The 13567-nt window shown below is 37.0% G+C and overlaps 1 protein-coding gene across 7 annotated transcripts in view; it reads left to right on the top strand.

The window, feature by feature from the left end:
• The window catches only part of PRUNE2 (prune homolog 2 with BCH domain), a 138697-nt gene that overhangs the window by 74306 nt on the left and 50824 nt on the right, over nucleotides 1-13567 (top strand). For all 7 annotated transcript variants that reach the window (XM_040540948.1, XM_040540943.1, XM_040540949.1 and 4 more), the window contains exons 7-8: nucleotides 5968-6126; nucleotides 6995-13514. In XM_040540948.1, the coding sequence (XP_040396882.1) occupies nucleotides 5968-6126; nucleotides 6995-13514 (6679 nt within the window). The remainder of the gene's footprint in view (nucleotides 1-5967; nucleotides 6127-6994; nucleotides 13515-13567) is intronic.

Genomic DNA, 13567 nt, shown 5'->3' with positions numbered 1-13567 from the left:
GCTCCAGCAGGAAGGAGAATGTTCTAAACCAAATGGGACATTATGGCATCCCTCTGATATATGGATGTCATAATGTGTCATGGTATGTGGAGACGTGGTACCCCAGCAGCTAAATTCAAAATGTGAATAGTGAATTTTCCTCTGAAAATGTGGAATAATGGAACTGAAGCTTGGTTGCTTGCCTGGCCAGATTTTAATATATATATATATATATATATATATATAAGTTAACACAGACATCTTTGTAAGTACTAGTAAAACACAGATAAAAATGTGTGAGCCTGAATTTGAATACACAGAATTTGTACTTGTATAAAGTGTGAGGAAAAGCATAGTTGGAATCTTCATTCATGAAGAGTGGATCATTGCTAAGACATACTAACAAAAAATAGAAGAGTGCTGTAGAAAAGGCAGTCCAGTGTGAAAGAGGCTAAAAACACTTCCCTTGAACAAAGCATGATTATTTCTTTTATTATAGATGAATTCTTTCTTCATTTCATTTTTTGAGTTGTTCTGCCTTTGATGAAAATGATAGACACTGCAAGAGCACAGCTGTCACCTACAGTAAAGGGAGTGAATTCAAACAGACACCCATGACGAGTTCTGCACAGTGTTTCACAGTCCTGTACATCCTGGTTAGATTTATTACCAAGTTAAGCTAAAGATGCCTGAAGTTGAATGTCAGTTGTAATAGGGGACTCTGTAGAACAGCATAGCACAAGCTCTCAGATGCTTGTTCTCCTGCTGTTTGGTTTGGGACTGATACCTATTTCTTTTTGGAAACTTTGGGCAGCAGCACTGAGAGGAAAGGGCTGGAAACTGATTGCAAAATGAGCTGCTACGTCTGTTCTTTTCAGAAGAATGATAAATATTGGTATAGCAGTGCTGCTATTTAGTATATTGAAATGCACACTAGAAAAATGTGTGCATTGAAATGTCTTTCCTCACAGAAAACATGAATTCTGTATAGTGTGTTTGCACCAGTGGTGTTGATACAAAGAAGAGGTCAAACAGTGAATACACTTGTACGTGTTTCTGGTGTAGTCTTACAAGCACTCTACCATTTATACTGTTTTCTGACTTTTAGTGACCTTACCCAAAAACTTTTGTAAAAAAAATAGAATCTTTTTTGCTTCTTTTTGTTTGCTTGTTTGTTTTTTTAAATTTTATTTTTATTTTAGGCGGGGGCTTCTGGTAATTAGCTGGATTTACAACAAATGGCACACAGACTGTTAGCTCTGCATGTGTGCTATAACATTGGTGTTTACCCTATTATATTGCAATTTAAGTATGTCATAAAGTTTTATCAGTGATCACGCAGAAATAAACTGGAATGCAGAAGTACTGACCATGAAATATTAAGAGAATACAGTGTGAAACAGTATGTATTGACTTCTGGATAGTGATAATTGTTTTGATTGTGAAAATTGTAATGGGATACAGTGATATTCCTCATTTATATTTTGTGATGGTTGGGTATTTTTAGCAAATGAGTTGTCAGCAGAAAGGCTTCATTAGACCCATCAGGGTATCTGCCCATGAATAACGAATCCCAAACTATACTGACAGTTTCCTTAAGCCAAAATGATGGAGCACCTCTGACAAAAGCCATATTGTGCTCTCCATGTGAAGAGTGTGAAGAACAAAAGAGACAGTTTGTTCTTAATTTGGTCAGGTTAATATTGACACAGTTAGCTCAGAAGAATCAGAAGTGTGTGTAATATACATTTACAGTGATCACTTGGGTAATTGGCTGTTGGCTTCATGAATCAGAAAGTGTAGCAAGGGAGAAATTACAAATTATTTCTGAATATTTTTCAGAGTTTGATTAATTTAGAGGCTTGCACAAGTTTGTCATCATGTTAACTATTAAATTAAAAAAAAAGAGGTTACTATAATAATATTGAGTTTCAGAGAAATAAGTTCCAATGTACAACCTACCTAAAATTTGTATTGCATTTCTCAACAAAAATGTATAATAACTGAAGGCAGGTCATGTTCAAAAATGCTTCAAAAATCTCTGGATTTCTTAAGCTTTCTCATTCCGTTTAGCTGAATGATTAAAAAAAAAGTTTCAGAATGTTCACCATATTTTTACGTTGTAGCACTGTGTAAACTTTTTATATGCATTAGACAAGCAAATGCACACATTTATTACAGATGCTAAGATACTAAATTTCTACAGCATCTATATTGCTATTAACTATATTGCCAGTGCGTATGCAAAATACATTTACTATTAGATTCTACTTCTTTCAGGTATAGTACATTTCAAGTATACCAGCAGTCCATTCTTTGTTATAGGATATTTGGAGGGCATTACAATGAATACTGCTTATATATGCTGTACCTGCTGTAGACTGCAAATATGAGTTAACATTTAAGCCAAACTATACTAATAAAGTAAGGAAAAGAAGTATAAAATGTATAACTGGCTGACCTTTGTACTAGTTTGGCTCCAACCCAGTGTATTTCCTACTATGCTAGTTCATCAACACATTTTACAATGCTTGTAATTAATTTGGGATGTATCAGCTTAACTGTTAAAATGAATAGCATTTTTTTCATTTTTGAAAGAAATGTTTTATCTTCTGTTAGCATTTACAATATATGCAACATTCTGGTTATTTACTTAGGTTAGCAAATTTGTGGAAGAGTCCATATGTCTAGTATATCTTTCAATACATAGTCTTTGGTAATTTATAAGATTTTATTGTTTATGAAAATCCATTTATTTGAATGTTTGAATGATTGTACTGTTTGAGTTGTGTTGTTGGTATTAATTAAAAAGAGTAAACTTAACGGATGTTTTGGGGGGTTGGGAGTAAACTAAGTTTTAAAAGTTGATTAGTAATATTTGTTAGCACTAATAAAATTACCTTTTCTTACTTTAAAATTAATGATTAAATTAATATTTTGATTTATAGTCCAGTCAACCAAAAAAATTCATCAGATAGAATGAGGATCCTGTAAGATGTACAATCTGATCTTGTCTTTTTTCATAGCTTAGTCAGCTGCATTTTCCAGCAAATCTACTTTTTGACCCATTCTTTTAACAACATCTGTTTACCAAGTGTTTCATTTCTAAGTTGTTACTTCATTAAATAACATTACTTCATTAATAGAGGTAACAACTGATGAGAAATATTTATTGTTAATTATTCAAATTACAATGTTTGGGAAAAAATAGCAGCTTACATTCTCAGGTATAATTTGAAAGTTAATAAGTGTTTATACAATAGTGGTGTGAGAAGCTTGTCTCTTCTTCCTGATTCCACAGAATAAATGTAGTCTTGGGTTTCATACCTTTGCTAAATAATGACTATTTTGTTAGGAAGTCTTCTGTGGGATAAAGTTTGTGGTGTAAAGTTTATGAAATTAACTGATAAATTGGCTGTCATCAGTATCATTTTGCTTGACCTGGCCTGTGTTTTGACATACCTTAATGACTTTGTCAGTATTACTGCTGATTTGATGTCACTGTAAAACATACCTTGCATCCTTAAATAATCTGAATGTTTTGTTTAAAGACGTGGTGTACGGCAGTAGCATAGCTAAACCCTTTCCCATGCTGCTCTGAGCAGTCTCTTATCACTTGCTAGTGTTGCAGCACTGCTCTGTCATGATCCCAGTAAGAAAGACATGCAGACTCCATAAGGTATCTTTTAAAATACTGTGTGCTGGAGCTAATACTGCAAGGAGAGAACACTACAGATAATCTTATGTCCCTGTGGTTGGTTGGAACCATGAGGGGTGTAGCATTGAACAGGCTCTGACCCATTACAGCAAGCTGGACAGACCCTGACTACAGAATAGATTTCCCTGTTTTGGTCAGTTGAACTACTAAAAGTTTGTTTGTTTGTTTGTTTTTGTGATGTTTTGTTTTGTTTTTTTTCAAGGAAACAAGTCCATTCTTTGTTTCTACTGTCAAACAGAAAGGATGTTCTCATGAGAACTCCGTGCTTCTCTGTTAGATAAGGGAAATGTCACGTGGATGGTGCAATCGCCAGTACAGAGTGGGAGCTGCCTGCAGGCTCCTCTCTTACAGTTAGGTGGTGGAGCTTATTCAGCGTCCAAAGACAATGTGCAGCACAGCACAGCCTGAGGGCCTCGTTGTTTGTGTTTCATGCATAGCTCAGGCCTGTGCCTTTTCAGATTCTCTCTTTAACCTTTAAGGAGTCTCCCGATCAGGAGCACTACAGATAGCAAGGCTGGCTACTTTACCACTTCTGACTAATTGCTCTTTGCTGGCTGTCAGCCTCAGCACTTGTTCTAGCATCCTTGGTCTGTATTTTTCAACAGCATAAGACAAAGCCAACTCCTTTCTTTCAGCATGTGAACAAGAGAGTTACTTATGTGGCATTAAATTGTTGGTTTCTAGTTTTATTATACTGATTTATGAAGGTGCATTTTGGGAATATCCAAAGATAATGTATTATTTGTGCTTATTAAAACAGATATTTTAGTATGGATGACCATTAGACACTTTACATGCTGACAGTACTTGTAGATTTCTTAAATGCTGGTGGTGGTCTTTGTTCTGCACAGATTCTGGGTTCTGAAAAGTTCATGAATATGGTTAACATTGCTTCTGTTTGTAGTTCCACCACGTGCCCAACTGTAGTAGTGGCTGTGAATATAATGTCTGTGATCAAATATTTTCAAAATAATGACTTTACCTGAGGTAATGAATTATCTGAGAATAGGGATTTATATAAGGCCATGTTAAGATCTCCTTTATTCTGCCAGAAATGAATGCAAATTAAGGTTAGGATGAGTATAGATGCAATATAGAAGCTCTAGCATCATGAGGCTTGAAGACTAGATGTTTTTTAGACTCATCATTTATCTACCTTATGTACAGTCGTAAAACACCGTACAGAGTAGATCCACAATTGGACGACGTCCTTCCCTTTGACCTCCCGTCAGCTTGAATTGGCTGTGAGTGAGCAGCTGAGATGAGGAGTTATTGAGGATCTTATATATATTAAGGAGGATCTTTAGATAGTTTTGAATCTGTTCTAGTTCAATTTTTTTATTCCAGCAGTTTGTAAGTATTCCAACTGTGTTTAGGACCTGGAATAACTAAAGTCACTTTCCCATGCTTAAGCATGTTTTGGGACTTTTTCAAATATACCCAGTACCTGAGCCTTCAGAAAAATGTTACCAATTTGGACATTCAAACTTTATTCCCCTTAATTCTTCACTGTATTTCCCTATTCAGGTTTCATATCTGGATGTCCGCCAGTAAAATGATAGCTGTCTTCTGCTTGTGCAGTAATCTGCATGAATCTCACATAAAGCTAATTGTGAAGTGCTATGCAAACATCTAAGCAGAACTTCATTACTAATCTAGGAAAGAATCTACTTCCAAAGCATTTGACAAATAGATTGTTTTAAGTTCAACTTACAGGGAGGGAGACACGTTTTGTGGACATATCTGAGCAGATTAATGAATAGTATTTGTATATATCTTACCAAAACAGTAATTTGTCAGGTAGGAGACAGATGCAAGGGAATAACATGCCAATCTGCATATACAGTTGTTTTGTGTTTATGATGAACTGCTGTTTATTCAGGACTAGTGTAGCTTGGCAGCATCAGAACAATTATAGCATATGACATTGTGCTTAGCTTGAAGTTGACAAAAAATTTCTCAAATACAAATAGAAGCATAATGGCAAAAGTAAAATTTCTGAAAATTTTTTTCATTTTCCGTTGTCTGAAGTGATGACTGAAGACGGATATTTGCACTTTGTGCATTATGTCCTCTGGTCAGAAAGAGGGATGTATGGTTTATATTGCAAAATCTAGATGATTCTGCATTGCACTAGTCTAAGTGGAATTCTATTGCCAGTTACAGCAACTGAGGTATACTAACGTTTCTGGATATTTTCATTACAGATTTGGATGGGATGAGCTAGGGAAATATGCTGACGTTTCTTTACATTTCTTACCATATTTCAGGACTGTGTGTTACACAGGAGTCTCCTTGGTGATCTGAAAGCATTCATAGATAAATATGGGTTTGATGTACTTGTCATTTTGGCCAACTCTTTGTCAGACGAGGAGCAAATGAAACGGCAAATTGCAGTATACTCGGAAAACTTAGAGCTAGGCAATCAAGTAAGTACCTGGAAAAAGAATCTAAAAATGTTTTTCCTGAAAAAGTATTTTTTAAACTAGTTAATGGTGAAGTGTTGGATAATTAAGTGGAGCTAAGAAGTAACTACATTTGTCTGGAAACTGAGTAGTTATTTGAAATGTCTGCATTACTTACATGACGCAAAATGCAAGATTGTAGTACTTATGATTATTTCAGACCAACCTAATAAAAATACTGAATAGTCACAAGAAATACAATAAGACAGAATATTTTTCAGCTTAGTTAAAACAGGATGATCTTTTTTTACTGGTTTTGTCTTGGTTTTCTATTGCGATCTACACAATTGAATTTTTGACAGTGGGTCATAAACAAACACATTGTAAACGGTAATGACCAGAACTCATGTCATTGTATTTTATTGCTAAATAATTTAAGCTCTGAAATGAACCCAAATTATTTCTAGGACGTTAGTTTATCCAGTCAGATGCTGTCCATTTTATTTCCCATATATTTGTTCCCAAACTGAGGAATTCATTCCAGGGGCAACTTCTTGTACCTTTTTCTTGGTCTTAAAAACTCAGAAATCTTAAGGCAACAACTAAACATTTATTTGGATTTTTTTTTACTAATGAGAAGTGAACTTGAAAGTCAAATGCTATCATTTCAAGTAAACATTCTGACCAGTTACATAATACGTATTTTGTATTAAAATTTAATTTTAATATTCCGTCTATTTAGGATTCATAAAAAGGCTGTTGTAGTCAAATGGCATTTAATTAATAGGTTAACATGAATAGATAGGTATGATTGTTGCACAGTGAAGTAGACAACACTGTGCCCTGGTACCTATGATTGCAATGGCATTTGAAACATCCTATTTTTCAACAGATTTGCTGCGAATTAGAAGAATGTCAGAATCCTTGTTTGGAGTTGGATCCTCTAGAATGTGGATGTGACCAAATTCTTATTTATCATCAAGAAAATTCTTTGGTGACCTGTGATCAAATTTTTCTTCTCATTAAGGAAGTCATAAATAGAAGACAACCAGAAATGGTATCAAACAGTAGAACTTCTTCTACTGAAGCTGTTGCTGGGAGTGCTCCACTTTCACAAGGATCTTCTGGTATTATGGAGTTATATGGTTCTGATGTAGAACCACAGCCCAGTTCTGCCAATTTTATAGAAAATCCTCAAGATCTAAATGGATCCATACAAGCCCACGTTGATCTTAATGTAGATCTTGTGAGTCCAGACAGTGGGTTGGCTACCATTAGAAGCAGCCGGTCTTCCAAGGAGAGCTCTGTTTTCCTTAGTGATGACAGTCCCGTTGCAGAAGGTGGTGCTTCCCATCATAGTCTTCTGCCTGGCTTTGATTCCTACAGCCCTATTCCTGAAGGAGTAATAGCAGAAGAACAAAAACCTCAATCTAGAGACAACAGCGACAACTTTGACCTTTTCAATTTTGATCTAGCACCTGTGGTTACAGCTCCATCTGAATCATCTTCTCGTTCTGTTGACTGTTCTCCAGCAGATGACTATTTCCTTAATAGTGATTCATCAGAAGGACAACAACTCACTGTGCAGAAAGAACTTGATGAGGCAAACCTTTTAGAAAGTGATACAGCAAATTATTCAACTGACTTACTTATGACAGCAAATGAGGAAGACAATTTAGCTGAATTTGATGAGAATCCAGCAGAAATGTGTGAAAAAGCTTCAAGTTTGATCAACTTAGTTGAAGGTGATTCTTCCTCACCAGAAATGTTGAAATCTTCTGATTCAAGAATTCCACCAACTCCTATGAACAGTCTAGTAGAAACTTCACCATTAGATAATGGGCAGCCTTTGTTTTTCCCACAAGATGTCATTAAAAAAATTAATGAAATAGATGGCACAAAGTATTCTCAGTCTCGTGTTAGATATGGAAGCTGGTGGGATGGTTTTGACCTAGAGTCCCGAAATGCTGATACATGGAGTTCAAGTGAGCAGGAATCTGTATTTCATAGCCCTGTCTTATGGAAGGATTGTAACACAAGTCCATTGCTACGAGAACATGTTGACAGAAGAGCATCAGATTCTGTATTCCTCCAAAAGCAGCCAAAGCAAATGGAATACATGAGACCAGGTCTGTGGGATAATCAGTTTAAACAAGACAATCAGAAACAGGAGAACAAAGAGGAAAACAGTGAAGATTTGTGTTTGCAAGCTACTTCTTTAGAGGAGACAGAGCAAGAACCAGAGAGTTTTACTGACCCATGGAGGGTCAGTCAGCCAACACCTGTGATGTCAGATGCATGGTGTAGTGGTGAAGGGAAAGTTAGTCAGCTAGCTGGAGACTCTTACGAAGCCTGGATTAAATTTGATGCAGAAGACATTGCTAGATCCTCAGAAAATTTATGGAACATGCCAAAACTGGATAGAGAAAAAAAATCAGTGAATGTTCCTGAGGAATGGGCCATATCAAAAACTAGTTTATCAGATTCTTCAGAGATCACAGCAGACAATGAGACTGAAAATCCACCTGTCCAGGTATCTCCAGAAGCCTGGGATAAAGAAACAGATTATTCACTAGAAGAATACGGAATATCTGAAAATACAAATTCTGGTATCAACAATATGCAAAATAATTCCAGATTACAAACAGAGAAAAACACTCTGTTAGGTGATGCTAAACATAGACCAAAACAATTTGAAAATATAGAGGCCTGGAATATATATGATAAAAACATCAGAAAAGAAGTAACAGAAATAGTGGTGCCCTGGGATGATACTTTCTCATATAAACGCTCAGATCTTAGTTCATCAAACATAGGTGAAGATTTAGTTGTTTCACCACCAGACACCAGTTACTCAACATCTGATTCATATATATCACCTACATATGTGGAAGATGAAGGAGAAAATGAGGACAAAGATTTTGACCAAGCAACAGTTACTGATAAATTGATAAACCCAAATTTGGTTCAACCAAAAGCACTTGAGAAAGCGAATAATGAACCATTATCTTCTAGAAACCCCATGGACACAGACATCTGGAACACACCCCTAAATAATGTTGCCCAGTTTCAAGAAAGAAATTCTGAAATTACTGCTCTTTCTACCTCTGCTAAGCCTTTACTTAATTCAGAACAGGCAACTAATCAGTATTTTTCAACTGAGATATATAACAATGGAAATAACTTCCCTGTATCTGAAAACAGAAGAGTACCACCAGTATACAATCAAACAGTGAATGACTTATCACCACCACAGAATGAATTAAATACTGGACAGACTTCAGCTGGAAACATAGAAACAGTGACCAGTGTTCTTGTAGAAGACACAGACACATCTATGCCGACTTTAGATGCTGGGGATAGTTTGGCTCAGAAAACATGTGACGTAGAAATTGAAATACTGAGTAAGGAGGCACCAGAGAATACTGGCGATGTTGATGAAAAGCTGGATAGCCAGCATTCAGAGCAGCAGCTGAACTCATGGAGTTTACAAAGTGAACAGGATTGTGAAGAAGGCTGGGACAATGTCATTGTCATCTCTCAGGAAGGGGAAGAGAAATACATGAGAACAGATGACACAAATGGAAAGCAGACTATGTCTGACATTTGTAACAAACCTGTACAAGATGACAGTGAATTTTCATGTAATGCAGATTCAGAAGAAAACAGGTCAACTTCTGAAGTTCTCAGCTCCCTAGAAAAAATGAGGAGTAGTGTTAGTCTAGAAGACTTAGTCACAGAGAATGAGTCATTTTCCAATCAAATTAATCTAATCAGTCATGAAGAGAAGAGAGAATTGTTGCAGAATGATGCAGAGTCTTCTTTAAGTGTTGCTGAGGAAGACAGGAATTATGAATCTTTAGGTGACTCCAGTCCACAAAACTACAGTGCTAGTGAAACAACTCAGCCACTTAGTGAGAAGGATGAAAAGGAGACTACAGTTACAGAGGATGCAATAAGTCCCGAGATGGAAAATATCTCTGAAAATTCTCATAAGGGTAGTGATAATCCTGAAAATAATTCTTCTAAAATGCCTGGAAAATCAGGCATCTGGAATGACTCTGGAAAGACTGTTTGTGACTTAGCCACATTGATTCCTTTGATGAATGAACCACCAGAAGCACTGGGAGAAGTGAGAGAGAGCTTACATAATGTGGTTCATAACCATACAGACATTTCTGAGTTAATATCTTTTGAAAATAGCTCAGAACTAAGCAGCGCTCATGAAAAGGTTTTCATAGTTGAGTCTCCACAAATTAACTGTCAGAAGAGTCCTTCTGCTGAATATGTCAGTGTTCCTGACATCACAGATATGTCTATGGTGGAAAATTTATTTTCACATGAAATAGCTTCAAGGAGAGATGAAAATTCTGAAAATTTAGAATCTGCTAATAACCTTTGCAGAGAGCTTTGTGTAACACTTAATGACAGTTTTCCCAAAACTGCTTGGAATTTACAGCAATGTGAAGATTTGAAATCTTCTGCAACAAATTCTGAGACAAGTGAAGTCCATGAAATGGCAAACACCACAAGCAGCATTTCAAAGGATATACAGATCAAAAGTTATTTGGAAGAAGATAGTGTATGGAGTGGTTCAATAAATGATTATACACACTCAAGTGGAACAAGTCCTGATTTAAGTGATGCATCTGTGAATGTGTGGGGAGACCTTCCAGTTGCCAGTCATCACAAAGAAAGTAGAGATACGTGGGATATTAGAAGTGATAAAAATCTTGAGGATGCTTGTAAAAGAAAAGAATTTGGGAATGAATTTCAAGAAGGATTTGAAACAAGTGCTGAACAGAACAAAGTTCCTAAAAGCTTAGATTTTTGGAATGCCCATGTAGATGATGATACTGTATCTTCTTTATCAAGTCCTGAAATAAATGAGTACTCAGAGAATTCAGAGGCATGTCCAGAATTAATGAATGAAGATTCCACTTCTGAAAACAAAGCATCTGAAATTGGAGAGGATTATGCACAATCCAGTGCAAGAAGTCCTGAAACAAACAAAGACGATTTAGATACAAAAACTGAGGTGGGAGAGGAGATCCAGACAGACGTCTTAAATGAAACAATTAAAGCTGGGAATGTGTCACAGGACAACTTGACTGTAATGAAGTATAATGAGAATTCTGAATATTTAGATCACTGGGAAACACTTCAGAATAAAGATGAAGTGAGTATTTTCAGTGAAAAAATGGGTAGCACAGAAGACTCACATTTGTATCAAATGAATGAAGATACCACAATGACTTTTGCTGTTGGTGATAAGGAAGGCTATTCTTCAGAAGCTGCAGATACGTGGAGTATGTCACTAGAAGCTGATTTAAGAACTGATCCAAAATCCACTACAGGAACATTTGATTTTTCACATGGTAGTTCAGAGTGGTGGAATTCACCAACTTGTGAAGAAAAGCCTGTGGAAGACCAGTATTCTCTTTCAAGTCACTCTGTAAAAGAACAATTAACAAACAGTAAGGAAGAGTCCTGCAGGTCACCTTCACAAGATGAAGAACTAACAGAAGCGCATTTCATTGAAACAGATAATGATAGAAATCAGCCTCCCCACCTTTACTGTGATGGAGGAGAAAATGAAAAACTAATACATCCTATGAATAGTTCTGATAGTCAAGTAAATCAAGACATTGTAGAGTTCAAACAATTTGATCCTTTCATACTAGATAAAGAAGAAAGGGTCTTGAAAGGGCAGATGTTTCCTGCAGATGGGGGAAATCAATTGACTTCACAGAATCTTTTTTCAGATTATCAACAAGGTATGTCAAGTACAGCAGTTCAAAAAAACACAGTTCTTGATCTACCAAAAGACAACGAGAGAAATGCAAGTCTCATTCCTCAAGAACAACAGCCAGATACCTGTGAAACATTAGAAGTGCACACCCCCCAGCCAGGTGCTTTCCTTGTAGAAGACTTATCTTTTGAAATGACAGAGAAGTCAAGTCCAGGATGGAGTGTATTGGTTCCCCAAACTGCAGTTATCCCAGATATTTTACAAGATAACACACAAGAAAGTAATCAGTTGATTTCAGTGGAACCTGACCTGTGGACTAATGCTGAGCAGCTTGTCACTTTGAAATCAGATAGTGAAAATCCTGATCTGTTAAATCATTGTGACCAAGACAATAGTTCTGAGGCATCAAGCAGTCCAGATGTGTGCCAAGAGCATGAAGTTAAGCATTCCTCTATCCCGTCTTCTCAAATTAACGTGGAGCCTGAAGCTGAAGATAGTCAGCTGATTCACACACAGTCAAATATGAGTGAAGATGCAGATGCTGATTCAAAGTGTCAGTTCTTAATGCAGAAGGTAGAGGCAGAGTCTGAAAGTAATGATCCCCAAGACTACAGTCAGGGAAAGGATGATGAATCCTATCAGTTAGACTCGTCTAATACTCAGGAGCCTTCAGAATTTGCAATTCTGAAATGTGGTCTACAAAACGAAGTTTTTACTGAGCCGGTTGAGTCGGTTGAAATCCCCAGTGAAGTTTTAGGAGCGACGTTCTTAGATCTGAAAGACACATTCCATGGAAGTAATATGCCTGAAAGCCATCAAGGAACACCACCTGATTCAGCTCAAATAGTGACCTTCCAAACACATTTTGTTCCCATGGATTTCAGTCTACCTGATAGGGCAGAACAAAGCCTACAAGAAACGAATGCTTTGGCTGAAGCTGGAATATATTCTGCTATTGACCACACGACAATAACTGGTGATGAGCTGGACGTACCAGAAGAATATGTGGATGGATCTGAGACAGGGGTAGAACATAACATCCTTAACACACCAGTTGCTAGTACCCCAGTGAGCACATGTGGTGAAATTAACATACTGGAACTAGCAGGCAGTGAAACAGCAGACAGGGAATCAAGTGATGCACAGATATTCTTTCCCAAATCCCTTCTTCCTGGTGATAATGAAGGCCATGAATCTGATTCAAATAATCAACTGGTTGATGACATAGCGAAAGAAAATGAAGATGTAGTTGAGAATGATGTTCCTGTGTTTAAGGAAGTGCCCAGTGATCAGTCACCAGCAACGCGCACTCCACCATCCTATGTGTCTTTTGATGCCGAACCCTCTAGCAGCAGAGAGTGTAAGAAGGACGAGCTCTTGTTACAGCAGCCATTTTGTGACAGCGTTTCTTTGGAAAAGCCTTTACCACTGCTTACCCCTTCAGAAGCTGCTGAAGGCATCCTAATGATCAAAGAAAACAGCATCAAAGATCATCTATCCAACACATCAACAGAGGGTCTTCAGGAGAATTGCACGTCAGTACCTTCACTCTTAGAGCCTGAAGTAACTCTGGGAGGTTCTGAGATTCTGAAAGGAAAATCTGAAGCAGACACAACTGATATCGACTCACCGCCAGGTGGAGATAAAGAATCACCTGATGGTAAGAAAACCTGCACTCTTTCCAGAGCAAGTTCATAGGACAAAGAAAGAGGG

Source organism: Cygnus olor, chromosome Z, assembly GCF_009769625.2.
Source record: "Cygnus olor isolate bCygOlo1 chromosome Z, bCygOlo1.pri.v2, whole genome shotgun sequence".
NCBI lineage: Eukaryota > Metazoa > Chordata > Aves > Anseriformes > Anatidae > Cygnus > Cygnus olor.
Note: the sequence above shows the minus strand (reverse complement) of the source record. Positions and strands in the feature narration are given on the sequence as shown.